General features: G+C 42.4%; 2 protein-coding genes and 1 long non-coding RNA gene across 5 annotated transcripts; 1 reads left to right on the plus strand and 2 right to left on the minus strand.

Moving 5' to 3' along the window:
• The first annotated feature begins 41 nt into the window (after positions 1–41).
• filip1l (filamin A interacting protein 1-like) lies at positions 42–22,309 on the plus strand. Of its 3 annotated transcripts, none has more exons than XM_049753193.2 (6): positions 42–383; positions 8,502–8,761; positions 8,842–9,015; positions 9,579–9,757; positions 17,186–19,862; positions 21,730–22,309. In XM_049753193.2, exons 2-6 carry the CDS (start codon positions 8,510–8,512, stop codon positions 21,946–21,948), a joined length of 3,501 nt encoding a protein of 1,166 aa, XP_049609150.1. In that variant the 5' UTR covers positions 42–383; positions 8,502–8,509; the 3' UTR covers positions 21,949–22,309. The 3 variants fall into 3 exon arrangements, with proteins under 3 accessions (XP_049609150.1, XP_049609149.1, XP_049609151.1); XM_049753192.2 differs by lacking the exon at positions 42–383 and adding an exon at positions 4,452–6,476; XM_049753194.2 differs by lacking the exons at positions 42–383; positions 8,502–8,761; positions 8,842–9,015; positions 9,579–9,757 and adding an exon at positions 15,871–16,080.
• On the minus strand, positions 1,358–8,592 carry LOC125988311 (uncharacterized). Its single transcript, XR_007488283.2, has 3 exons — positions 8,459–8,592; positions 7,778–7,827; positions 1,358–2,031 (listed from the first exon to the last, which is right to left on the minus strand). It is a non-coding gene; the product is annotated as an uncharacterized lncRNA (long non-coding RNA).
• Positions 22,026–27,914, minus strand: LOC125988302 (epithelial cell-transforming sequence 2 oncogene-like). Its single transcript, XM_049753343.2, has 21 exons — positions 27,606–27,914; positions 27,305–27,417; positions 27,076–27,238; positions 26,701–26,956; positions 26,480–26,612; positions 26,201–26,318; positions 25,959–26,124; positions 25,728–25,856; positions 25,567–25,659; positions 25,290–25,499; positions 25,127–25,230; positions 24,930–25,040; positions 24,785–24,871; positions 24,566–24,675; positions 24,353–24,500; positions 23,933–24,006; positions 23,683–23,839; positions 23,536–23,601; positions 23,372–23,460; positions 22,910–23,082; positions 22,026–22,836 (listed from the first exon to the last, which is right to left on the minus strand). Exons 1-21 carry the CDS (start codon positions 27,681–27,683, stop codon positions 22,706–22,708), a joined length of 2,709 nt encoding a protein of 902 aa, XP_049609300.1. The 5' UTR covers positions 27,684–27,914; the 3' UTR covers positions 22,026–22,705.
• Positions 27,915–27,949: the final 35 nt, after the last annotated feature.

Consider the following 27,949-nt stretch of genomic DNA (forward strand, 5'->3'; position numbering starts at 1 on the left):
TGTGTTCAGCCATGGCTCAAGGTGTCAGAAGGCAGGCTGGTTTAATTTTAACTGGCTGATATCTGCATGGCAGGTCCTCCTCTCCCTCTCGCTCTCTCTCTCTCTCACACACACACATATACACACACACACACCCATGCCCAGACAGCATCGTGCTCATCCAGACTTAGACATTCAGCAGCAGCCGATCTTTTTCCAGACCACCTGGATTGTACAAGGGGACCGCCAAGGACAGAGCGGAGAAGTAACTCTCACGCTGGGCGGACAGGGAACATCAACACGAAGGATACGCACGTCATCCCGGGCGTCAGGCTGAAGGCACGGCCGGCGGCTCTGCAGCATCACAGCGGCACGGTTAGCGGTTGGTCGCTTAGCTACGAGAGGTAAGAGCGGAGGGGCGTGTGCGTGGTGGCTCAGCGTGCATTGCAGAAATGCTTCACTAATGGACTGCTGAGGAATATTACCTGAAGTGGCTTAATCAGCAAAAAAAAAAAAAAAAAAAAAACACATTTAAGGCATTTTTGATCTATTTGGTCCCTTCATGCAGTGACGTCCAAATTGACATGAGAATTAAAAGGCACCTTTTGGGCTAACAGTGCACGCTTTAGCCACACCCAAAAAAAGTTTTACAAAGGTGTTTGCCATCACCAGCTGCGTTTTGATGATGTGTTGACGTGACAGGGATCACAGGTTAAGTTTGCGGTTGAAATGACTACGGTCAGACAGGTTTCAATTTCCTTTGCACCCAAACAACCTTCTCCTTATGTTGCCTCTTTGGCATTTTTTTTTTTTTGCTCTTATTTAAAGAACATCTAAACATAAACAACAAAAATGTCAACTCAAATCAAGAGTTAAATAAAATATTCCATGATGCCAAAAATTGAAATTAAGCATGTTGGTCATATTTGGTAGAGCTTTTGATTGAATTAAGTGCAAGGCAGCAAGCCAACGCCTTCTGGTGCTACTAATCTGCAGCAACAGATTAATTCAGCCACTTTACATAAAGACTCTCGAGAGCCCAAAGTGTGAACGCTGGCTACTTGTTCTGATATGAAAGCTGGAGGCGAATTTTTAATTTCCACTGTGACACACCAATAAGCAGCTAATTACTTGCTTCTGATTGATTCTTTCACTTTCAGCATGGGAACCACACCCAAGCTTCATCCTGGACACAAAATGTTATGTTATGTTATGTTATGTTATGTTATGTTATGTTATGTTATGTTATGTTATGTTATGTTATGTTATGTTATGTTATGTTATGTTATGTTATGTATAGTATAGTATAGTATAGTATAGTATAGTATAGTATTAGTATAGTATTAGTATAATATAATATAATATAATATAATATAATATAATATAATATAATATAATATAATATAAAATAAAATAATACAAATATTTTCTCTCTGGTCTACTGAGCAGACATTGAGGCCAGGTCACACATTGTTATCGAGTGGCAGGCTCGCCTGAAGACGGACTAAAGTGCTTTGCAGGAAATGCTCTTAAGAGATAACGTCTGAAGTGTTAAGAGCAGTGGAGAAAAAATGCACCTTGTTGCTGAGTGATAGTTTGGGAGTAGTGGGCCACAGACGGTCAGTACTTTAGGCTCCTCTACGCCGAGGGCGGATTAGGGCCCGGTTAAGAGGTTTTGCGTTGGGTTTATCAATGACTCATCTGGTCACTGTGTTGCACTTGAAGCTGCTGATTATACAGAAACAAGGGAAGATGTTTTGCAAGAATAAAAATCTGGACCCTCTTTATTCTGGGTTCTATAAAACTGTCATTGGACAATTCATTGAATAAATCGTAGAATCGGAAAGAAATGTGCTGATTGGTGTAGAATCGGGTTACTCGGTCCATGATAACAAACTTGTGCTGATTCTAGAATTATTTCTTGCCTGGTGTATCAGGGCTGTGAGGTGGCGGTGAGGTCGACCGGTCCAAATCAAAGTGTGGAGCACTCGCTGACTTGTTAGGGGCTCTCTGGATCTTGTTTCACTCACAGAATAGCTTCCACTCAGAGCTCTGGGAAAAGAGAACTATATTTATACTCCAGCAGAATCTGCAGCGTTGTCCAACATTAGCTCTGCTCTGAGCTTGACCTGCCGTCCGGACAGTCCAAATAAGTCCAATAAAGTTAGCACCCATCATCACACTGTAGCCTGCTACAGGATGGAACTATAGAAACATTACTCAGCCGGGCTATTTCAATAATAAGACTCATCTCTTAGTCAACTGAATCGTAAATAAAATAAAATAAAATAAAATAAAAACCAAAGTAAAACTAAAATAAAAATAACAAATAAATATAAAACATTAAAATAATAATAATAAAAATAATAATGATAATAATAAAAATAATAATAACAAAAATTGGTTGGAAAAAGTACTCAGTCTCTACTTCTAAAAACAATAACAAAAAGATGTGCAAAGAGAGAAGTACTGATTCTACAGAATAGTCATCTTATGTTGAAAAAAAATTATCAATCCAAAACGTTTTGCTCAAATGTTTTCCAACTGAATAAAATAAATGTTTCGAATTTCAAATGGGAACAATTCGAATATCTCATCTTGAATTTCCTATTGGGAATGAATGGAGAATTTTAAGTTGTAAATGATTAAATTGGACAAAACATTAGCATTGTAAAAGAATAAGCATCAATTGACGAATGGCCAATGAATTTATCAATTTGATAACCCCAACATTTTTGATAATCAATGATTATCATTGTGAATGTCAGATGTATCTTGAAAACCTTTGAAATGAAACTACCAAGTAAACTTTTTCTGAATATGACCCTATTAGCCTATTATTGTGCCTATTATTATTTTACTGAGCCCATCACCTGCTCTGCTTCATTTTCTATTTCGTGCTTTGTGATGACTATGGGGAGTTTGACAGGGCCTCAGACTTTGCATGATGCAGCACAAATTGTCAAGGCTGCACACATAGCGCTTCCCTCTGCAGCTTCTATTCACCTCAAATCCTCACCGAGATCAACATGGCGTATCTGGCGGCTATTTCTGCCGTCTATTCCCAGGAGGGATGCGACTTTGCCCGTCAAATTCCGAGCGTATGTAACATGATTAGATAACGCCACGCAAGCGGGGGGCCGTAAATATTCACCTAGGGGCGGCCATGCCACGAAGGCTCCTCTTTTTTTGGGCCGGTATTGTTGCCTGGTGCTGTGTTGCACGTTGTCATGGCGACGCCCCTGACGAAGACCAAAGCTGTGTGCGTGTCTGTTACAGAACAGAATCGACTGCGGGGCAACTAAGACTTTATGTTTTTACATGCTACATCTAATTTGTAATTTATTGTACCTTGTCTGGCAACCGGTTAAAGGTGTACAAAGACAGACGGGATAGGCTCCAGCGTGCCCGTGACCCTCGTGAGAAGAAACGTTTGAAAGGATGAATGGATGAAATGATTCTACTCATTAGAATTCCTGAAGGGGATTTTCAACTTTGCCAACTGTTAACTTTTCATCCACAGTATGCAAGGAAGTGTGCAATTGAAATTCAAAAATCAAAACAAGGGCAAGCTAACTTCTGGCACCCATTGAAAGTGTGTTTACTTCATTATGTGCTTCACAAAATGAACTTTGACACTTTCCCGAGAGTGGAGAAATTTGCTTCTCAAATTGAATTGTCTTTGGTTTAGGCTTTAAGAATATAAATAATTTCAGTTGTTAAAAGACAGATGCATTTTAGATTGCGTGCATCGCCGCCTTTGGAAGGTTCTCAGTCTGACTTGAGAAGTCTTTCAGCTCATTGTCTTGTGACATTATTGATTAGCATTGTATTGTTCAGCAGCAAACATGCCAGACAGTTCCCTCAGGAGTTATCTGATCCTAGGCCAAGTCATTTTGTGTGTTTACTTTCATTGATTCTTGGAGAGCAGCCTTCAACACACGGTGGCTCTGAGCCACGGGGGACTGCGTTCACTGTTGAGGCCTTTGCGACAGCATGGTGAATGGCTCAAGGATGGCGTGACCTTGTAATCCTCATGATGCCCGACTACGTTGTCGCACGGAAGCACTTGCAACAGATGAGGTGGCAGATTGCTCACCGTCCCATAAATGTCCTGCCTAATCTATCCTCAGACTTCAATTGAGGGTTAAAGTCCAGAAAGGAGCATGTGTAGAGTTTAATCCTCACAAAGAGTCCTTAAGGTCCATCGCTACACACTGGCAGAGTTTAATAATATGCTTGGAATCCCCAGGTGCCAGGTCAGCTAATTGACTTTTGGGTATTTTCATATTTTTCTAGGATTTTTTTTCCCCATCTGTCCTCTGTAAGGACCATATACTATTAAATATATATATATCAGCATTTTTTTAGAAGAATTTTGGGGGTTTGTCAAATGTGTTTTAGGGGGACCCCCCCCCCCCCCCCCCCCAAGAAAAATATCTTAGCTCCGCCTCTGTCTGTGCCTACAGGGTCCCCTAACGTTTGGCAGCGGTGAAACTGGGAAATGTGCTGTTGACACCGAACGATTATCGTAGTTATAAAATGATAATTACTGTTGTTGATATGGCTGTTAAACATCACACGAGCAAATCCGGATAACGAGTGAGTCGTTACCTGAGCCCTTGCCCACTGTGATGTCATTTTCACTCGTCAACAAGTGGCAGCCCCCTGAGTGGATAAAACCAGGGGAATTCTTCTACTTATTTCATATTCCACAAAAGCAATATGAATCAAAACATCATGTTTAGACTCATACATTATGTTATTGCATAGAGAATGTTTGACTTCCACTTTAAGTATATCAAGACATGATGTTCCATCCTCAGGCTCAAACTGATGATATACTACCCTCTAGTGGTTGGTGAATTAAATTACATGATAAGTACATGATGCTGCGATTATCTACATTCCTCGCACTTGATCTGTGTGGTTCGGCTTTAAGAGAAGTAAAAGCTGCTAATAAGGAAAATACTTTCTTGAGTTCCTGAACGGTGAAAACATATTCAGGCTCATACTGATAATATACAAACAAATGCCTTACACGTACACAAAAGTATTTTTCCTGATTTATGACTTCAAAACAACCCATCAACGATAAATTATGGTTTTACAGCCACTGTTCTGAGGGAAACCATAACTACATTGCAATGTGGTCTGCAAGAAAAAAAAAAAAAAACCTTGAGCTATACTGAGCTCACTGATGCGTGAACATCATTTTGCTTTTGACGCAGAGGCAAAGAACTGCAGTGTCACAGTCTGTGTGAACCCAACGACCTCGTCACTAATATTACTACGACCCGACATAATCACCTGTCCCAAAACAGACCTGGTTACACTGCAACTGTATGCAGCCTGTAACTTACGCCAAGAGTGGAAAACCAATAGGGGGTAATAAATGCAATTGTGTGTTGGAACATGCGCCGAGGCCCAAATAGAATCTTCGAGGCTAAACATGGCACAGTGAAAGGAGGAGTTTCACTTCTTGTGCGTCATGCTCCGTTCATTGGTGTTTGACTTCATGCAGTGTGACTGGCACCATAAAAAAAAAATCTGGTCTCAGTGGGTAAACTTTTGGGGTTTGTTTGCAACCTTGACATCACAGAGGTGGTTGAAGGTGCACGTTCATGTGGTTGCGTTCCAGGTTTTGGAAGCAGTTGTAAAATCATTAGAAAGAAGCTCCATGGCAACATACGGAACTACAAACCAAGTAACAGAACTTGACAAGCCTCAAGAAAAACAACTCAATTTGTATTGCACTTAAATGTCTAAAAATAAAAGAGTTCTTCAAGATCAAATGCAAATAGATTGAAATAAAAATCATCAACAGGACTGCGCTCAGGCAGCAGTTCTTTTTTGTACCGCTAGAAGGCGCTGTGAGGCGCTTACCACTTTGGCTGAAGTTAAATCATGCATTGATTTTATCAAATGCATTGCCACCGTCTTTGAGATGCATCTAGAAGAAAGTATAAAGTATAAATCATTTTTTGTCTTTTTTTTACAATTTAAAATAGCTCCATTGAGACCTTGGCCACCTTGCCCAACAATACCTGAAGATCATCCCCGCCCACACGCCATGTTTTTGGAGATCCCACATCCCGCGCTGGTGGCAACTTCATGAAATGTTTTATGTGCTCGCTAATGCCGGCAGGAAGCGTCTCAAAGGGTTTTTATTTCACCACGCGGAACCCTAAACTCCGGGTGCCACCTGTTGCTACGACAACAATCTGCTCTGTTTGTAAACACGACACTCCTTTTTGGCTTCGTGATTAAAACCACAGAGGAAACGCTTGCTCCTCTGGCGGTGGTGTTATTACGATGTTATTAGCTGGAGTTAAAAAAAAAAAAAAAAAAAAAGAGTTCCTGCGGGTAAAGCGTGAGAGCGTCTCTAAGAAGCAACATGATCAAAATATTGGAGGTTGCTGCTGAAGTGAGTGTTTGGAGTCAACTTTGTGTGGAGAAGGCAGACGCGTGGTGGACCTGCTCCTTCTCAACAAAAGGTCACTCACTCCATCTGTTCCTCCCTTCTCTCTCTGCTCACATTTGATCTCGATTCTCTTGCCCTCATGCAGTCACGTCAGGGTGTGATGTAAGGCTGCAGGAATGCACTCCGTAATGCGTGCGTGCGTGTGTGCGTGCGTGCGTGTGTATGTGTGTGTTTGCATATGTCTTCCATGCGTGGGGTTTTATTTTCTTTGCGGCACACCTGCTTCCTCACCTTTCACCCTCCTGACTTTAATGGGCAAATGAAAAGTGAGTGCTTTTTTTTTTTTTTTTTTAATGTTCTGATATATGAAGTGGCCGTTGCAATGCATTAACTGTTAAGAGTCCAACGTGTAGTCTGAGGAGAAGATATGTAAGGCTCCGGGCCTTGGAAAGATTCTACGTTTTGACCCGCTAGCCAGCCACGGAAACTTGAGTGGTCACGGGAAAGAAAGCATCCAAAGTGCCAACTGTTTCCAGTGACTTTTGGCCGCAGATAATGTTATGACTGCCTAAAGAGCTCTCACTGAAAAAAAAAAAAAAAAATAGTGGGGTACACTGAAAATGTCAAGGCAATAAATGTTGATGACATTTTTGAAGCTGGGTAATTGAAAAAAATATGCGAAGGTGTGAAAATTGGCATTCCCACATTTCATAACATGAACAAAGAGTTTAGAGAACTATTTTCTTTTTCTTACTGACTGCCCAAGTTAAATATATAAGTAAAACCAAGTCAGCAAATTATTTTGGAGCAAACCACTTGCTTACTTTGTTGTGCCAATTAAAATTGTTACAATAAAAGTCACTAATTTATGTTTTTAAGTTCAAATTGTCACAATTACTAAAATTAATATATATACTTAATGACCTCAACATTGGGTACATTTGATAATTATTATTTTTCTCCTATGAAATCATACAATGTTCAATAATTGAAATTAGATCTACAAATTAAGCTAGTAGCATTTTCGGGAAGTATTTGCCCATAGCCTGGAATTCCCCCAAGTGCACATTTACAGCAAGTGACATAACCATTCATCAAATTCAACATGAATCAACGTCCTTGTCCCCGCTGTGACCCTTTGCAGCTCTTAATTATGTGAAATATTTGCGCTCCCCCTCACAGTTTTGGCAGATATGTGATACTCGCACATGCCGAGCCGTCGTACGCGTCTGCGACCTTTGGATGTGTTGCGCTAACCCGTTCTATTGGCGGCTCGGGATTCTAACCGAGTGGATGTGGAGTGTGTCCCTGACGGCGGTAAAGGGGGAGGGGGCGGGGGGGATTACCTCAGCTCACAATCATGTGGCGTCTCACCTCCAGTTTGTAGAACGCAATCAGTCAACCAGTGGTGAGGTTCAATTCAACTGAAAATCCAAGAATAAAATAACTTTCTGTGAAACATGGATTGAAATAAATCTCTTACTTTAGCAATTAGGATGATTGATTGCCTACTGATGGTTTTCTAATCCCTTGAGGCCCATGCGGGCTGAATTTAGATAAAAAAAAAAAGCCTAGTATATAAAAGGTGATGCAATGCTTCTGGCATTCTTGTGTTTAGCTAACATTTTTTTTTTAATATAAATTATGTGGTCACAGTTCATTTACTTGTTCTATCAATTTGTCATCATAATCAGCGAGTGCCTGAGCGTCACGCTCACGCAACGGACATCAGAGCCAACCAGACGATGATTCTTCTTATCCCAAAATCATCTTTCGCTCAAGCTGCTATTTTCTTTCCCAATCGCACTCTGGGCCCCAAACACATCAGTCATAGGATTATTTATAATAAAAAAAAGGCATTGGCTGCAAATGATGGGCAGCAGTTTACGGCTTGGCGGTCCAAGAAAGTTCTGGATTTAGTTTGTGATTTGAAGCATTTGTTCATTTTGTGGAATGCAGTAAGGACTCAATCCTGTTGTGAGTCTAATAATAACTTTGAAGACAGCAATACAAAATCAAATATTTACAAAAATGTTAAAGGTGTTTCGTACTCACCTTTTTGAGATGTTGCGTAACGTCCCAATGCGGTCCTTTCAAGGAAACAACATGCGTTCCCGTAGCAGCAGCCTGGAGGACGTCACCAAGGTCAAGCTGGCCAGAGAGGAAGTGTCTGGACGGCCGGAGCGCCGCGGTCGCCACCGGGAGCCGCCTGATGACACCGGCACCATCCAACGGAACCACAAGAGCACCAAGGACAGTGGCAGCGCCGCTGCCAAGGGGGGCCGCAAGGAGAAGACCAGAGACCTTTCGCGTGATGACATGGTCTTCCTCTTGAGCTTGCTGGAAGGAGAGCTGCAGGTCAGGAGACAAGCCCAGAAAGACGATATATATATATATATATATATAATAAACGATAACCTACATTATGCCCTCGGCAGGCCAGAGATGAGGTGATCACTGTGCTGAAGGCAGAAAAAATCGATATGGCCCTTCTGGAAGCAAAATACGGCTTTGTCACGCCACCTAAAGTCCTGCAGGCTCTGCAGCGGGATGCCATCCAGGGCAAAGCCGACGGCTTACAGGAAGACATCTATGAACGGCCCATGATGGAGGTATCGGCAATTCTTGTATTATCTGAAAGCGATACCCTCCCTGGTAAAAGTAGAATCGAAGTAAAAGACATCTTGTAGAATATCACTTGAGCTGAAGTCTTATTAAAATATGAAAAGTCTTTTTTTTCCTAATATAAAATGCACTTTTATATTCACAGTAAAAGTAGAGTGAGCAATTACAATTTTTATTATTTTAATTAAAATTTTTTCATTCTCGTACACTTCAATGGTCTATTGTAGTTAAAAGAATTTAATGTTAGGTCATGCAGAATGTTAGCTAGCATAAATTAGCTCGGCTATCTCATTACCATATACTTCAACAAGTTCATGCTAACTAAAAGAAATGCTCCAAAAGAAGGAAAACACCACTTTTGGGGTGTTTATTTGGTGAGGAATCACCATTTGAACATGGCTTAAAGCTATAAAATAGAATTAATTTAGTATGACATGGCTCCTTTAATGAAGTATTGATACTCAGTTACATTACAAGTTTAGCTAGCACCTGGCCCTTGCTAATTTATCAACAAAAGTCCGTGACCAAGTGTCCTGCTCTTGTCTCACAGCTGGACAATTTGGTGGAGAAGCAGAGGGAGACGTACCGTCGCATGCTGGAGCAGCTTCTGATGGTGGAGCAGGCCCACAAGCAGGCCCTGCACAAAATGGCCGACGAGAAGCGCAATCATGGCGACTTTATGAAGAAGAGCGACGAGTTTACCAACCTGCTGGAGCAGGAGCGTGAGAGGTCAGTACACAGAGCTTCTTCAAACTCTCCATTCTGATGGCGCCGACCATATCAGGAGTTTGAAAATCAAAGCATAGCTAAAAAAAAAATCCCAAAAATAAAAAGTAAAATTAATTAGGCTTCTCATGGAAATTTACTGGAGGCGCCGCCCCTTCCGACCTCAAAAGAGAAGTTGTAGCAAGCTTTTGGGGCCCGCATAAAATTACATGGTGGGCCGGCTTTGGCCCCCGGGCCTTGTGTTTGACACCTGTGTGATCGCGGATGTGCGTAAATGTAGGCAGATACTTGGCCTTGATTGATTGAGGGTCTGTTATTGAGTGATGACCTCATGGCATGCCGACTGATGCAGGAGCAGCAGGGGTGTGGGAGCCAGAATGACAACGGCGTGCTAACCAGCAACACATGTCTCTTAAAAACATGATCTCAGCTCGGAGACAAACGCTACAAAGATGGCAAGTAGCCACCTTTGTTTCTCTAGAGGGAACTCAAGGCGGGAAGCCAATTTCATGGCTGTCTGCATCCTCAAGTTTTGTTTTCTAAAAAAAAAATATTAATAAAACACACATTTGGCTTGAGGTTTTGCGCTGAATGTTGTGTTGGATTAAGTAAGTGTATATTTGCTTTTATAGATGATGAAAATTTCACTTTTCAAATTAAATGGTATCTGAGTTTTGCCAATTGGGGGGCGTCATAATTAGGCCCTCCAGAAATGCTTCGAAAAAGATTTGTTGCCGTTTTCAAAAATAGTTGGAAAAGGATTGCAACAGTGGGCAGTCCTTGTTTTGACCTTAACTCATCATGATCATGAAAAATAAAATCTGCTTTTGCATCAGACAGCCGAGACCTCCCAAAACCGAGTGACTTCAACGTCATAGACTTTTTATGTAGAAACTCGGGAACTGTTTTAAAACCAAGAAAAAAAAAGCACAATGTGTCGCCTTTTAAAGTAGCGTTCAAAAATTACAGGGCAACCACATTGAATACACAACCGGTCACAGTCACACACAATTGATGATGAAATTTAATCTTGAATGAAGTTATGTTTTTAGAATGAGGGGAAGCCAAAGTACTCGAGAAAACGAACGTGTGCAAACTTGACACAAGATGAGATTCAAACCCACGACTTGTTGACTGTGAGGCATTATATGATAATTCTCAAAATTATATGAAAGTAAAATAAGGCTGCGGTTGACAGACACGAACAGTAGCTGCAAACATGACACAGCACGACGTCCCTCCGCCTCTTTATTTGCTATACAGGGCTTGCCATTTATCTCGAAGCCATCTGGCCGGCTTAACTATAGCGCCGGTGATGACATCAACAGGTCGAGAACATTCTCAGGCGATGACCTCATCATCACCGAGGTGCTTATTATCCAGATTTGCCCTCTGCTTTCTTTGAAACGCAAGACTGCGTTTTATGTTTACAATGTGGGATTTGGGGATTGAAAATGAGCGGTGTTCCTGTACGATCGTCGTGAACTCTTACGTTGCAGGAATCAACCGTGAGGTTGTGGTTCATCTTTTGCACTTAGTTTTGACAGTGGAGTAAATGGGAATTTAGAGTTACACAATCCACAGTACCACGTTATACCACACGAGGCAGTGTCTGAGGAGCATTGAGTTGGTGCGGAATTGTTGTGTCCAGATGACGGCATGTTTGTCGATGTTGTCAAGCAGATGTTGCGCTGCATGCATGAGCAGAACCCGTCGGCACCTTTGGAACGTTAAGATGCTGTCAAAATTGTTTTCTCGTGTCATTCCTGAAGAGCTCTACACCTGTATTTTCAGCCTGGCCCACGCAACACATTCCAGCTTTGTGAGAAATGACGAGAGGAAATCAAGTCTGGAAGTGGAGATGCTTTGAACCAAACATTTCCTTGTATGGGAGGGAAAAAAAGTAATTTCCCGAGTTGCCGATTATGGTTTACTGGCAGACGTTTTGTGAGCATGCCCTCATACCGTGAATCCGACACGTTTGACCCGAGATGCCAAACGCACATTGTACCTCATCTCCAAATATGTCAGCAGGCCCCCTCAAAGCAAACATCACTCTTGTGGAGAAAGGCTACTTGTTGAAAAGGACGAGTCAAGATGTACGTTGAAAAAGAGTGAAAAGATTCAGTACAGCCTGCGGCAAATGCTTTGCAATTTTTCGCTGTAATTTTGTCAAGGTAACCATTTAGCAATTTATAATTGTATTTATTTATTTTTATTTCGTTATTTTTTATTTTTTTACTATTTTATTATGATTTTTTTTAATTTATAGTCATTTAGCAATTTATAATTGTATTTATTTTTATTTATTTATTTACTATTTTATTATGATTTCTTTAAATTTTTATTTATAGTTATTTTTATTTATAGTTTTTTTTTATTCATTTACTATTATAATTATGATTTAAGCAGCAAGCCACTGTGGATGTGACTAAAGGAACGAGGCTCCAAAATTCCATCTGAGGCAAATGTTCCAAAGCTCGCACGTTGGTGAACGTCTGTTCTTTACCAACTCTTTATCGGAATTATCAAAGCCGTGCTTCATGTGGCTCCAAGTAGCTAAAAGTAGCCAAGCCATGCAGTTCTTGAGATTTTAGAGTTCACCTTTTTTCAAAAGTGACAAAGGCCCGGCCGGGAGGAAATAGCTTGGAGCTTATGTGCAGGGCGAGACAAGACTTAATGGAGTCTCTGTGGAGGTCTTGTTTGAATGAAAGTGACACAACATTAGCGATGACATCATGTTTGGGCCAGAGAGCCACTTACAGGAAAGTTCGACGGTGTGTGACAGCATGTGTTTTTCTTACTGATAGACATGGAACAGTAGAAAGAGCAACGCTGAGGGGGCAGAGAATGTTCCTTGCTTTTTGCTTCCATTAAGCAAACACACGGTAGCAAAAGGGGGTCCCACTAAACAGGCTTCAGGGACCAGATCTGATTTCAGGAGTCTCGGGAGGAGCCGAGCAGTGTAAAGTATCGATGTAAGCAAGCCACCAGGCCCTTTGCAAAGAATCCAAAGTCCCGGAAGGTGGTTTTTGGGTCACAATTTGGTCACACGCTCGGTGCCTTGGATCGGCCCCGATGAGACCTCAGCAGAGTTCTTGTAAAGTTTAGTCAGGGGCACGTCATGTGTGGTTTGGATTTGGAGCAAAGGCGAGAGGCTAAAATCTGTGCTTCCATCTCGCTCTCTAATTTAATGTAAGTATAGCATGAGCTCATTCCAGAAGAACACTCTTTTTCCAAACAAAGAGCTCACGTTTGAAGAAGCTACGCGTGACATCTAATGATAATTTCCTCATTTTGAGCGCAAATTAAGCTACTACTATGAAGAAGTAAATTTTTGTCTGCAAATAAAAGAAGATAGTAGGGAAGTGGAGGGGAAAAAGTCCAAGTGCCTCTGCGGCGTGGACTGGCGCCAGATGTGAGCCAACTGTTGTGCTCAGTCACCCAAGTGTGACCAGTCATGTCTGTTCTTCGTGACATCATCCACAATCTCGTGGCGGGGAGATGCATTTAGCTCCGTTATTTGCAGAAAATTAATAAGGGCTGAATAAAGTTCAGTTGAAGGCAATGACACCTTTGGATGCTGATACGATGATGTCACACATCACTCGGTTGATGATGTGACCATGAGTGAGGGAAGGCAATTTGTCTCGCCGCCTTTAAGTGCTCCGGGCAATAATGTCACCGTGACATGCACGACACACACTCATGGTGTGTCATGAATCTGTCTGTAAATTACTGCGTCGTAAACTGAAGGACGGCTAGCTTAGGATTTCCGTTTCACATCAACAGTTATGTGACAGGCAGAAGGATCGATAGCAGGGGTGACCAGCATGTTCCTTACGGGCACTAGGTCACCCACCCGATCCACCTCCCCCCTGCCGAGTCTCCCAAAGGCTTGTTCTAATATTTGCACCGTTCGAAATTAGCAGTGGTGAGTTAAGAAACGTTTTGGAAATGCAAAACTTTTGCAGAGATTTATAGAAATAAAGTGTTGACATGTTTCTAAGTCTTTAAATCATTGTTGGGTGATTGAGAGAAATCATGCCATCACACAGATTGTTAGAATTATTAATAAAACATCATTGGAGTAAATTTGCTATTTCAGAAACTTGGGCTTTCACCTTCATCAGAAGCAAACTCGAAGTAGCTCTCAGTGTCAAAAAGGTCGGTGAAACTGATCCAGAAATTTTTGGGCTTAACGTTCTCCACCAAGGAGTCATTTTTATTGGCATAACTTTGTTTGTCTGTGTGTACCTTTATTCCTACAGTTTTTTATATCTTTCAGTAGCACCCTTCAAATTTTGCGACATTGCAGTTTATATTAAAACATGAAATATTTAATTTAATTTAATTTAATTTAATTTAATTTAATTTAATTTAATTTAATTTAATTTAATTTAATTTAATTTAATTTTATTTTATTTTATTTAATTTTATTTTATTTTATTTTATTTATTTCACAATATCTCAGTATGAATAAAAATAAAATAAAATATTCTATGAATCTATTTGGAAAGTCATCAGCAATGTTCTTATGTGTATGATTGCAGAACAAGTCATGACTTTTTAAAGCAACTTTTAAGACTAGAAATCACATCTTGGAGGCCAGCCACTAATAGAGCGGCTGAGCAGTGATTACAGAAGAGCTCAAGAGCAAGTCAAGCTCCTGCAAGACTTGGACACGGCAGTGGAAAACAATTTCTTCTCTTTTTAGCTCCCAGCAAAGTTATTAAGTGGCCAGCAGCAGAACGGGAACAAACTTGGAGTCAAATTGGACAAGCATATCTTTTGAATTCAACCTAACTGGCAACTCCTCTGCGGCGCTGCGAGGCAAGAATTTATTGCTCTTGGCAAAAACTGCAGTCCTCATGAGTATAAGTGGCGCTGAATCCATCCCAGACCTAAAAGCCACCAAATCCGCATAAACAGTGAGGGATCTATTTTTGTAGACGGCCCGTGTATAAAAACTGCCGCATCTTGATTTTCTTGTCAAAGCAAGTAGAAGTTAGCATGTTTGGGAATTATGCAGAGTAAATTTTATTCTGATTTGAGAGAGTGCTGGTATTAGTATAAACCTTGAAGGAAGTCATTCAATTTACTCGCAATAAAGTTAATGTCATAAATAAGACTTGATAATACTCGACAACATTTTAGAAATGCTAAAAGTAAAAATTACACATTAGATAGATAAATATTAGATCCGGAATGGGACAGTTTAATTTAGATGTAGATTTAGATGTAAAATGCCAGTAATGGGAGTCAATCAAATTTGGCCAGCAATGTAAACATATTTGGCCCACAAATACAAATTGTGCATCAACTTTATTTGTCAACGCTAAAATTGCAAATTGTCTTCACTTTTTAAAAAAATAGAGATGTTGCTAGCGATTTTTTTTTTTTTTTTTTTTTTTTACAATTGATCTTTTTTTAAAAAATGAACAGATTCTACCAGTCTCTGATTTCAAACCCCCCCAGCGGCATTAAGTTCTTCCAAAGTTTCCTTCAGTGAAAAGGGGCCATGGGTGTGTAAATTACAGACTGTGTGCCTGCCGAGCTCCGCCCTTCTGTCTGAAGGTGCAAAATTGATTCCTGCCTCTTGAGTCGTCCATAACAGGACCGCACACGTCACTCAATATGCAGGTGCATTGGCAGCGTATGTCTTCTTAACTTTGGAATGGCCTTGTTGGAAGAAGTCTTTATAATTTAGCAAAAAAAAAAAAAAAGCAGGAAGATGAAATTAAAGAGCAACGTTGGGGAAATAAAACCTTTGGGTTTGATTACATGACATGACATGCACATCAGATAATAAGGCTCATCTGGCCATCTCATACTAAGCAACATGCACGTGCATGTGAGTTTACACACCTATCGAGATGAGCTTTTCTCTCAAAAAATTGCTAAATAAATAATAACTGCAAAAAAAATAAAATAAATCTGTTCGGTCAGTCCAAGGATGGGGAATATCTTGCTTCTCCTCATCATTGTGGTCAAAGTCATCAGACATATACTAGAGTTAAGTACAGATATAAAAAAACGACTTGAATACAGTGGCCAAGTATTTGGTTACAGCCCACCATTGCTAAAAAAGCACGAAACTGTCCCGTGATGTCCACATGCACGCACACACGCAAGAACACCCTCTTCTTGTGAGTGCGTGCAACACAAAGCTCCATATAAGGACATGCTGATGATGTCACAGGGAGCAGAGCACATCCTTTTTTGTTTGCTCTGGCTGTCGGAATGCGATGCGACTCAGAGAGCGCGGCGCGCGATGCACGGCAAAATAACTCATGGCAGTGACACCGGGAGAAGCTTTGCTGCAGGTAGGCTCGCTTGACTTGATCGAGAAACTTTGGCAGATCTTCATTCGGTGGCAAATGGATCACAGACGTTTCTGTGATTAAGGCCGGTTTATGTAAATTTGACTTGATGTTAGGTCAAGAAAGTGTACTGGGAAGTTTTTTTCTTGTGGGATGAGTTGGATGGCGACACGCATCTAATCTCTACTTACTTTTCCACACTGTAAAACAAGGTGGTTTATTTTCATAATGGAAAAAAATATATATGTGCACTCTATATTAGTTTTAAACCCTGTAAACTCAGATTTATCCCACAGAATTAAGTAGTTCTCTGTGTAATAAAACTAAAAGTAATGATGAATTTGAGTTTGACGCTTCATTGAAACATTTCATTTTTGGATTTTCCATGTTCTCAGGTTCCTCACGCACTCCCAAAATATGTATGTTATTTTTATTTGACAATAAATAGTCCAAAGGTGTGATTGTGAGTGTTAATAATAGTGATATATAGTAATAATCCTAATGTGCCTGTAAATTAATGAATTGTAAATGGATGAATATGTGTTACTTTTACTTCAAAGTTGAGCTCTTTTAAACTGTCACCAAATCAAATGCAACAACGTTACATTAAATCACCTTCTTTTGAAATGTGAAAAAAAATGTGAACACCATTTTGACATGGTACAATGCAAAAATAATATCTGGATTGAAAATTACCACTTAAAAAAATGGGATACGAAACATGCAGTGGGGCCAGGAAACACTTGAAGTCGCACAAAATACAAAAAAAAAAAAAAAATCCTAAAAATACACTAAAATACTATATATATATATATTTTTCAAACTGAGAAAATTCCTGTAGAAAAATTTAAATAAATAAATCCATCTGTAACTAACATCTAACCTAGTCTTAAAATCAAGACTCAAAACATAATCAGTCAGCATCTATTTAGGATAATGATGAACATTTTGGAGATTTTTTTTCTTCAACTTTTGTTTTACTGTTGTCTTATCATCCCCGGCAAAACATGTTTCGGTAGAAATTGTTCCAAAATGGCGATGAACAACACCGCTTAATGGGAACACAACTTCAGCTGAGAATAAATCTTCCTGACTTCCTCTTTTTCAGGTTGAAGCTGTTAATTGATCAGGAAAGGGCCTACCAAGAACGAAAAGACCAAGAGAACAACAAAAAGGTCACGAGCCTGAAAGAGGAACTGACAAAGGTCAAGTCCTTTGCGTTGATGGTGGTGGACGAACAGCAGCGTCTCAACGAGCAGCTAAATCAACAGACGGCCAAAGTCCAACAGTTGAGCACAACCGCTTCCCAGGTTCAAGAGGAGTTGACCTTAGCCAACGCCAACCTCCGAGAAGAAGAGCAGAAGGTGTCTCGCCTGGAGGCGGAGCTACGTGACTGCATCGGTCGACACCATCAGGAGCAGGAAACCGTGATGGCCAAGTTGACGAGCGAGGATGCGCAGAACCGGCAGCTGCGTCACAAGTTGTCCACGCTAAGCAGACAGCTTGACGAACTGGAGGACACCAACAAGACCCTGCGAAGAGCCGAGGAGGAACTTCTGGAGATGAGGGACAAAATGAGCCGAGGTGAATGCGGAAACTCCGGCTTCATGTCCGAGCTGGAAGAGCTGCGGAAGAGAGTGCTCGAGATGGAAGGGAAGGACGAGGAACTGATTCGGATGGAGGACCATTGCAGAGATCTCAACAAGAAACTGGAAAAAGAAGCCAGTCAAAGTTACAGTTTGAAGGCCGAAGTGGACAAACTGAACCAGAGAATTATGGACTTGGAAAAACTTGAGGGTGCGTTTAGCGAGAGCAAAGAGGAATGCAACTCGCTGAAACGAAACCTCGAGAGGGAAAAGACTGTGTCCAAGACGCTCTCTGGTGAACTGGAAGCCTTGAAAGCTCAAGTTAAAGACCTGGAATGTGCTGAAGGTCAGCTGGAAAAGACGGAGTTGACGCTGAAGGAGGATCTCACCAAGTTGAAGACGCTGACGGTCATGTTGGTCGATGAGAGGAAGACCATGGCGGAGAAGCTCAAGCAGATGGAGAACAAAGTGCAAAACAGTTCTGGCAAACTTCAGGCCGAACAGGAGAAGGTCACAACGGTCACGGAAAAGCTCATCGAGGAGAGCAAGAAAGCTTTGAGGTCCAAGGCTGAGCTGGAGCAGAAGATGTGCGAGGCCAAGAGGGAACGGGATGACCTCAAAGGCAAACTAAGGGACCAGGAGGAGAAGAACATGGATTTGGAGTCCAAAATCAATCTGATGAAAAAACGGCTGCAATCACTCGAGACGATAGAACGAGACTACCTGAGGAGCAAAGTCAAAGAGGAGCACGTGAAAACACCCTTGGCTAACCGTTTCCAACAAGAAGACAACAAAGTCAAAGACTTGACCCAGGAGGTTGAGCGCCTTCGACGCAAACTCAAAGACATTCGTGTTGGAGATAGCGAGCTTTTGAAAACAGACGAGCTAGAATCCTTGGAGAAGAAATTTACAAACGAGCAGGAGAAGGCCCAGGCTTTGATGAAGGAGCTGGAAATGTCCAGAAAAGAACTTTCCACATACCAGCTGGCCGAGAAGAACGATTCCAACCAAGAACACGTTTTGTTCAAACGTTTGAAGGAAGAAGAGGCGAGGTCGAGTCATTTGACACAGGAGGTCGCGGCTCTCAAAGAGAAGATCCACGAGTACATGGGACAAGAGGAGTCCATATGCCACATGAAAACCGACCAGGCCTCTCTGCGAAGGAAGCTCACCCAACAGGAGATCCGAAACAAAGAACTGGCCAGGGAGATGGAGACCCTCACACGGGAACTGGAACGATATCGAAGATTTAGTAAAAGTTTGCGCCCGGGCATGAACGGAAGGCGTTTTTCCGATCTGCACCTCGCCACCAAAGAGGTCCAGACCGACCCTGATGACCTCACGACAACTGTTCCGTTGGAGCGCGCGGTGCTTAACGGGAAGTTGTGCGGTGAGGGTGACTCTGAGGACAACGAGGTTTACAAACGTGGCCCCTCCCTCGTGAATAATATCAATAACCTCAATAACAGTATGAGAAGAGTCTCCAATGAGCTGAACAGCAAATTTCGAGCTCGGCCCAATGGTAACCACGTCCAGGCCGGAGACGTGGTACTGACCCACAATCCCGGCCAGCCCCTTCAAATCAAAGTGACTCCAGAGCACGGACACAACATGGCGACGCTGGAGATCACCAGCCCCAATGCGGAGAACACGCCGTCCTTCACCAGCACCGCCATCATCCCCACAAGCGGAGCCCCGCCCAAACAAAGAATCACCATCATCCAGAACGCCGCCATTTCACCAAGAGGTTCTCCAATATCGCATTCTCCAGATAGGATGCTCTCTCCTCTCACCATGGCAACGTACTCCAGAACCCTGAGCCCCGACTCTTCCAGCTCAACCACCCCCGAGAGAGCCGTATCTCCTATCCAAATCGTTTCCGTCACAACGACCACCCCCGACCGCAACATCTCCTCCGAGCCAGCGGAGGTCGCCGGAGGGCACGCCGTCTTCCGCGTGACCCCCGAACGCCAAAACGGCTGGCAGGTGCAGAGGTCCAACAGTTCTGGGTCAAATATCATCACCACAGAGGACAACAAAATCCACATTCACTTAGGGGGGGCCTTCAACTCAGCAGCAGCGCAGGAACAGAGGATCGCTAACGGCGGCGTGGCAACACCCAAAAGCAAGAACAAAATCACCAGTAGCATCATGATTAAGCCCGCCGCCACCCAAAGCCAACGCCCATCGCAGATTACAGTAAGTAACGTTTACGACTGACCCCTATGACCCCGCCCCCTCAACCATCCCTTCAGAGGTTCGATACAACCCCCCCCCCCCCGACCCTGTTCCTGATCCATTTCCTTGACTCAGAGTTAGCTGACTTAGAACTGTGGCTTTGTTTGTGGTTGCTTTGCTCGGTTGGGTTTGATTCGTTGGACTAAACCGAGTGCACGTCCCGTGTTGACACTGATGTACATTTTTTTTTGTCCTCTCGCACGTCTGAGTTTGTTTCTGAGAATTAAAGTTGTTGGAGTTTGTCATCCATGTTCACCCGCCTCATTTCTTCACCGAATGCAGCATGTTTCAGTCGTGTGTCGTCAAAAACAAAAAAGGTTGTTCTTTAAATTGATTTGCATGTATGGTCAATTTTTTTTTTTCCATTGTTGGGATGCAAACAAACTCACATTTTTATCAATAATTTTATAACTTTTTGTACTCACATTTTTAATGTTAATGAGTGTTCAAACTTCTGAGCTATGAAAGTCAGTTTTTTTTTTTTTTTTAAAAAGAAACTTTGGTCCAGTATTATGACCGACGGACATTTTTTAAGTTGCCTTTCTCCACCATCAAAATAGATTTGGAATCAAAGCAACTAGATTTGATTCAATTTGAGATGTTTCTCAAAATATCGAATTTTCATTCATTTCATTCCGCCATTACAGCCCTAGAGCTCCAAATGGAAAATAAAGTTAAATAATTAAAAAACAAAAAAGCGTCACAGCTAAAGAAACTGGATCCTCAGTAGGTCCGAGCAGGAAGACATGATGCATGCTTGCATGCTGAACAAGATGCTCTTCATTAGTGCGAGACCTGAGAGACCGGAGCAGCTGGGTTCTGCTGTCTGCGATCCACTTTGGATTCATCGCGCAAACTTTCCCCAACAGCTGCACTGAAACTTCCTGAATTTCCAGAACAGATGACAGCAAGCGTGGTGACCAGCAGGGATGATAAAAGTATGATAATGTTGGTCTAGGGGCTTTCCCTAAACATAAAACATCTCACGCAAATGGGCATGCAAACGCTATGAATGTGCGCGCTCTCCTGCGCAAACACCAAAACAAAGCTTTTGTTTGGTTGCTATGGGAACAGCGAGAGGAAGCTGAGCTCCTGCCGCAGCGACGATATGCCAAAGAAGAAAATAGAATCAAGTATTGACACATATTCTGCTGTCTGCAACTTTTACTTCACCTCACGATATAAGAATAAACTTTAGTGAAAGGTCACAGAAGATGAATGAACGTCTGACTCAGCTTGCAGGTCAAAATTAAGACGCAATGCCCACTCAGCATTTTGTTAGTCCTGTCTATTAACCTTTTAGCAAACTATATATATATATATATATATATATATATATATATATATATATGGTCATATTTTTACGAGTAACCCGACTTTTAGAAGCAAACGATCACCATCTCACCTTAAATACTAAATAACCAAACGGTCAAACTTTGCTTGAAAGTCTTAATTCACTAAAACATAACATTCGTTCTTGCCAGCGGGGTGACTGGTGAAAACGTTCATTTGTTTAGTTCAGTCAAATTTACTAGATTAATTTTAATATCTACTGTAAACACAAACTACTTAGTCCTCGTCTTGGACATTAGATGACTTGGACCAAGTGATCAACATGTTTGCCCATTTTCAGACAACTAGTCATTCCCAAAATGCGTAACTGCACGCACGTCTGCAACATCTGCAAGGGAAGACTTTTGTGGAACTTATAAAATGTGTTTGGCTCCACCTAGTGGTAACTTTGATTTTGCAACTGCGCCGTCTCTTGCGCTATTTCGTGGTATACAAACTTCAAATCGCTTTTGTTTTTCTTTCTGTGCTCCTCCAGATACCTCAAGAATCATTCCGACGCCCGGGACCGACAAGAATCCCCAAACCAAAGGGCTTCACGTCTGTAAAGGGGACAAGCGGCAACGGGGCGCTGCAGATTCGGAGCCAATCTCTGCACACGCCTCTAAGCAGTGGCAAAGTTCAGGCTGTGCTTACGTCTGCAGCCGCGCACAGAACCAACAATAACAACCCAAACCTCGCCAACCGTAGACTCTAGTCACATGTCAGGAATAAAGAATAGAAAAATTACAAGGAGAGCTAGAGACAGTCACCTAGTCTAAAGTAGCTGCTTTATTTTTATTTTTATGTCAGCGTCACTGCAACCCAGGTGAAGCGTAATGAAAAAGAAGGCTACTTGATAAATGTTGCTTATTTGTACTGTATTTATTTTTTATCAGTATGGAAAACAAAAACGAATTTAAAAAATACTGGAGAATAACTTTTTTTTTAATGGGAAGTGGCCATAATAATGTTGTACTAAATGTGATAAACCAATGATGAAATGTAACTGCGTCACACTTCTAAAGATGTTTTTTTCTCTCCCCCTATTGACTCAATAAAGATCTTTTATACCGCAACATGTACGTCTAAAATTGATCTTGATCACAAATTCTGCATCAGAAATGAGAAAGAATAAAATACAGCTGCACTCTCTTTAGCTCACATTTTCCACATTTTGCCACAGCATTATTCTAAAATGGAAAACATTCAGCAAAGTTTACTTCATTTTAATTTTTAATACAATTTCTAATAAATTTGTCATTATGAGAATTTAGAGAAAAAATATATTCATTTTTTTGCTGTAACATACCAAATGTGGAAAAAAATATATAGCGGTTGAAAAAAAAACCTTCACTGTAATGTTATGCAATTAAAAAGTAATCATGATGCATGCTAAACATTTTACGTGAGATTTCCTGACAATTCAAGCCCAACTCAAACCTCCTTCTGTCCTTGCACGGCTGCAGCTCCGATCACGTGGACCTCAGAGATGTCTGCATGGCGGTGCTCAGCACACACAGGAAGTGATCCATCTCCTGGCTTCGCTCTGTGGCGCAAATCCACGAGCGAGACGGAGCCTCCAACATGAAGGCGTGCTTCACGTCTGGGGGAATATCAAGCAATTGAGCAAAGGAAAGCAGCAGCAGCAAAACTTGTGTTTGTGCGTGGCAACTTACAGCGCAGGTGTGTCATCTTCCTCACAGTCAGACTGGCGAGCGCCACGGAAGCCAAGAATATGTGTGTGCTCTTGTGCTCTAGTGTGAAAGGTGTATGTTGCTTTTGCCTCCGGGTCAACATCAGAACATCAGTGAACAGGAAGAGGCTGACGTCCGCCACGTGCTCGTACACCCTAAACAAACATAGTGTAACTCAAAATCATCTGCAAGAGTAGCATTGATACGTGACAAGATTTACTACATGCTAGCTTGGTGAAGCTTCAAAATTGCTTTGTGAACCAGTTGTTGTTTTCTTTGGCTCCTCTAGATGGCAATGTTGGCAAGTCAGAGTGAACACAGAGAGTGCCATCTTGAGGAACCAAAGAAAACAACTGGTTCACGAAGCAATTTTGAAGCTTCATTAGAAATCATTCTCAAAAAGAGAATTAACTAATGAAATTAATTAATTAATGAAATGGCCACCTGATCGACTCGGGTATGTGGTCATGGGGGCTGTGTAGCAACGCAGCATCCTGATTGGTTATCAGTTGCCGGTTTGCCGCCCTGAGACTCTGCGAGCAGACACACACAAATACTTTCACACTTGCTTGAGTTAAAATTGTAAAGAAACACAAAAGTAGTTCTACCGGACAGCCTTGGATCATTTGTTGGGTTTCCTCTAACAGCCGGTCTCTTTCACAGTTACGCTTTAGCTGCAACAAGACAATTGGCTTTCATTTATTTTATTTTTGTTTTATGGCAAAGATGTTTACTGTGTGTATTTGACGTTCTACCTTTTGGATGAACTGTGTGTATCTTTGCAAAGTATCGAGGGCGGAGGAGACTTGCTTGTGATCAGGATGACTAGCATGTGTGTGTAAAGTCAGTGCTTGCAGCAGCGTTGTGTACTCGTGGATTCTCCACACCGGACACAGCAGCAGCTCCTGTAAACTTGAGGAGCAAACTCAAACATCAACACAAACCCACGTCCACATGCGAGATGCGTGTTGCAGTTCAACAGAGCACAAGCGTGGACGAGATTACCTCAGCATGTGGGTCGTGAGAGTTCTGTCGGTTCTCTGGAGGAAAGCGCGAAATGCTGGCTTTGTATCCCGGCACTGACAGGCATACATAAGTAATTCTAAATTGATATAACTGTTGCGAAGGTAACCACAAACAAGCTAGAAACATTTGTATTTTTACAGAAAAAAAAAAGACATGGCATCACACTGAGCTGTTTCTAATATTCCGGTTACCGCATTGAGCTAATATTAATGACGGGAAAATAAAGCTTTAATGATGAAACACACTGACTTGCCAACATCGCCATCTAGAGGAGCCAATGAAAACAACAACTGGTTCACGAAGCAATTTTGAAGCTTCATTTTCCCATTACTAGTTAATATGACAGTCCAGTGTAAAATATATTCTATAGGTTTTGTATCCAATCAGTAGGATCGTTACCTTGTCGATGGTACCGAGAGCAGTAATGTAGTTGTTGAGGTAGTTTGTGTACACTCTGAGCCGTGCGCACAATTTCAAGCACACGTCACCGACACATTGCTCGGCTCCCCACTGCTGGAGTCTGACATCCAGATCTGACTTGAACTCCCTTGGGAGCAACAAGAAGACTTCCGGGAAATGTTCATAGAGACAAAAAGTGTGGCTGGTGCGCACCTGTTGAGGTCCAAAATTTCGGAAACGGGGCTCAGGACGATAAGCATTTCGGGAAGGCTGAGAATGGCCCTTTTGGAGTTGAGGGCTGCTGTGAGAGGTTCTTGGTATGCCTTTAACATAGAGGTAGATAACCAAGAATGAAAATTACCAAGTAAAAATCACTCGTTAGTAATTTTATGGATACGATATCTGCAATTTGTATTTGTTAAGAGGACACACCTTCACAATAGCGCTGAGTCTGCTGATGTAGAGAACCTCGCTGTGTTGCAGCTCTCGGACAATGATGCCTCTCCAGTCCAGCTGCGTCTGCAAGACGAGGCGAGCAATAGATGTGGCCTATCTCAACAAACGCGGCACGTCGCACCTCAGGAAGTCCCGACATCACAGAAACATTGAACACTTGGTTTTCTTCTCTTGTCTCATCTTCATCACTCCATTTCGTCAGGAAGGCAGCAAGAAACTCAAATGGTCTGGTCTGAAGATGCAAGACCCGTAAAGATTTGTCACCCCCCTGCTAGTCTTGTCATCGTGGAACTGAAGATCAGCAAGCCCTACAGTTACCTCCGCCTGTTTGCCGAGAACAGTGAGTCCCTCAGTGAGCGCCACAGTCAGATCTTCGGACAAACACAGATCCTCAAGATGGACGCTTTCCCACAGAGAATGACCTGTGGAATCACGGGAAGTTACAAGACGGGTACAAGCCTACGAGAAGTGGGACACCCACCCAGAGCTCTGCCTCGGGCTTGAAGGCCAACCTGCTGAAGTTGGAACTCCAGAGAGTTTCTCATCTCCACTAAAGCTTCCTCCATCCATTGGGCCTGCCTGCACCAGCCCAGCAGGACCGGCTCAGTGATGTAACGCAGCGCCGGGCCTCCCGATTGCGGGTCGGAGAACCCGATGGCACCGATACTGCCATCAGACCAATCGCTAAGGACTAAACAAACTTGGTTTTGTTCATCTGGAATGGACACTTGATGGTACTATAAGACTGGCACACTCACTATTTTGAAAACTTCCAGTGGCGAGACCCATCGGTGCCGAAACCTTCAGACCCGTAAGAGCGGCCAGCTTCTGCATGAGCGCCACACCTGAGGCTGAAAGAGACGAGATGTTACGCCGCAGAGTTGCTCCTGAGTCAAAGCAAGAACGGGAGATGACCCACTTGACGCTGCGCATGGTGAGAAAATGTCAATCCCACCGCCTTGCTCAGCAGGGTCCACCAGGGTGGATAATTTTTCCCAGAAATCTCGATGGGCCGGGGTGAGTATGCTTCTGTCTGATAAGCATCTGTCTGCGAGAACAAAAGATATTGACGAAAGAAGCTCTTCGTGGTACGGTTGGAATTGAACAACATCATGAAATAGATTTTGAAATGCAAATTGTTATTCCTCACCGTGAAAGAGTTGGACTTGTTCTGTTCCTCCGGGTGCTAACAGGCCGAGCCTTCTGAACGTGTGCCCGGAAACAGCCCCCTCCAACTGGGACAATAATGCCGAGAAGGTCCCTCGATGGTCATAGAGGACCACGAGCACGTCCGCTTTGGCGCCGCTCAGGACCAGCTACATGGAAAATGATGTTGACTGATAAAGTGTTTTCATCCCCCATGTTTTTGTCTTCTTGAAGTTGCTGGGTTACCTCATAAGCGGGGATTTTATTGGAGAGCAACAGCAAGTTGTCTGCAGGATGGCGGGAGATGTTGGAGGCTTGGAGTGGTGCAGGTCTGGAGACGTATTTGGACAGTGGCCCACTCGCTCTGCTCGGAAAATTTCAAACAGCAGCTCGGCTTATAAACGGTTATAATATTGAGGAATGTTTGAATTGGATGACTAAAATATATTTAAAAAATAAATTTCCAGGATCTCAACCACAAATGAGTAATTTAAATTGTATATTGTGATTAACTCCATATCTGACCTGCTGGAACTGAGCTCCATGTTCCTCTCCGAGTTCAGGCCGCTGCTTGTGCTCAGACTCAAGTCAGGAGGACCTGGAATTTTGAAAAGTGTCCCAAGGTTGGTTGCTCGGCCACTGCTTCTCAGTGCTAGTCCTGCAGAAAAAAAAAAAAAAAACAATAGCTACATTTGCATTTTTTTTTGGGGGGGGGGGGGGGGGGTTACTTGACTGCTTTCACTCACTCTTCTCCTCATCAATCTTTGCTCTGGTCAACCTCCTGATTATTCTCTCTTTCAGTCTCTCCTCTTCTTCTTCTTCCTCGCTATCATAATGTTGGCTGAGTGTCCAGTACGGTTGTGCTGCCTCAAGAGGAGTCAGCCTGTCCAGTGTGCTGACACAGGAGATGAAGTAGTTCTTCCAAGCGCCATACTCCTTTTCTCCAGGTACGTAGGGAAGAAACCAACCTTGTCGTACGCAGCGCCCCGCCCAGAGGCAGTCCTGGGGTTTATTTGAGCCAAAATTATTAAACTCACCTGTTATAAACTTGCATGTTATAAATAATGATATACCCCCCAAGAAGATGATCATAGTTCTGCCAGTGCTTTTGACCACCCCACCTGTTCAGACAGAACTCTCCAATGCCAGCTGACTTGGGCAGCGGAGCAGAGGTCCAAAGGAGACAGGAAGGACATGATGTAAAGCGACAGGAAGCGGGGCAACACAGCTGTGAAGTCCAATCGAGTCGTTGGAAGCGTTTCGGTCAGCAGATCTCTGCAGTACCTGCTCGGTGGATTAGTGGAGAATGTTCTGTTGTGTGCATCTTCAGGAGGAGAAAGACGGCTTTACCTGAGCTGAGGCTTGGTGCATCGTGTGAGCACAGAATGCAGCATGTGCTTCCTTTGTCGGTCAGTCCATAGTTCAAACCAGTGCACCACTAGGTTGATCCGCTCTTCAAATAACTGTTGGGGAACAAGCACGGAGATGACCACTAGATCATGAGATGGGTTACTATACCTGCTTTTTGGTCAAATTAAATAATTAAAAATAAAAAAAAGTTTATGGTGATTCTAGCATTTGCGTCCATTGGATCATCGTCTATTAATTGTAAATGTAACTGAAGCTTATTTTTTAGTGTTCTGCGTCTGACCTGCATGTTCTCCGTATGGTTGCTCAATGGAGTCCAACAGCTGAAGCGAGTGCTTGAGTTCAGCTTCCTCTTCTCCATGGATGCTGTCTTTTAAAAAAAAAATAGCCACGTGGAATCCCTACCTGGCACACAATTAGAAATATCATCAGCATAAGCAAGTCATATGTCGCGTCAGGTTGCCATGGAAACGCATCAACACATTCCTTCACACACGATACAGCGCCTCTCATCATTATATTTCTGGTACGAAAAGCCCGTCAGTCAACAATGATTTTTATTTTATCCACTACATTTGCTTTTTAAAGAACATTACAGGCCTATTGTGGGCGTGAGTAATTTTGATT

Source organism: Syngnathus scovelli, chromosome 2 (assembly GCF_024217435.2).
Source record: "Syngnathus scovelli strain Florida chromosome 2, RoL_Ssco_1.2, whole genome shotgun sequence".
NCBI classification, from domain to species: domain Eukaryota; kingdom Metazoa; phylum Chordata; class Actinopteri; order Syngnathiformes; family Syngnathidae; genus Syngnathus; species Syngnathus scovelli.

What these genes read in the sequence shown, in the direction of transcription:
- filip1l (XM_049753192.2), top strand. Translation starts at nt 6,377, where the DNA reads ATGATCAAAATATTGGAGGTTGCTGCTGAAGTGAGTGTTTGGAGTCAA. An exon ending in CTGCTCCTTCTCAACAAAAG is followed by an intron (nt 6,477 to 8,501) that starts GTCACTCACTCC and finishes GGTCCTTTCAAG; the next exon opens with GAAACAACATGCGTTCCCGT. An exon ending in TGCTGGAAGGAGAGCTGCAG is followed by an intron (nt 8,762 to 8,841) that starts GTCAGGAGACAA and finishes TGCCCTCGGCAG; the next exon opens with GCCAGAGATGAGGTGATCAC.
- LOC125988302 (XM_049753343.2), bottom strand. Translation starts at nt 27,683, where the DNA reads ATGGAGAAGAGGAAGCTGAACTCAAGCACTCGCTTCAGCTGTTGGACT. An exon ending in ATAAAATCCCCGCTTATGAG is followed by an intron (nt 26,125 to 26,200) that starts GTAACCCAGCAA and finishes TTTTCCATGTAG; the next exon opens with CTGGTCCTGAGCGGCGCCAA. An exon ending in ACACACAGTTCATCCAAAAG is followed by an intron (nt 23,602 to 23,682) that starts GTAGAACGTCAA and finishes GTCTTGTTGCAG; the next exon opens with CTAAAGCGTAACTGTGAAAG.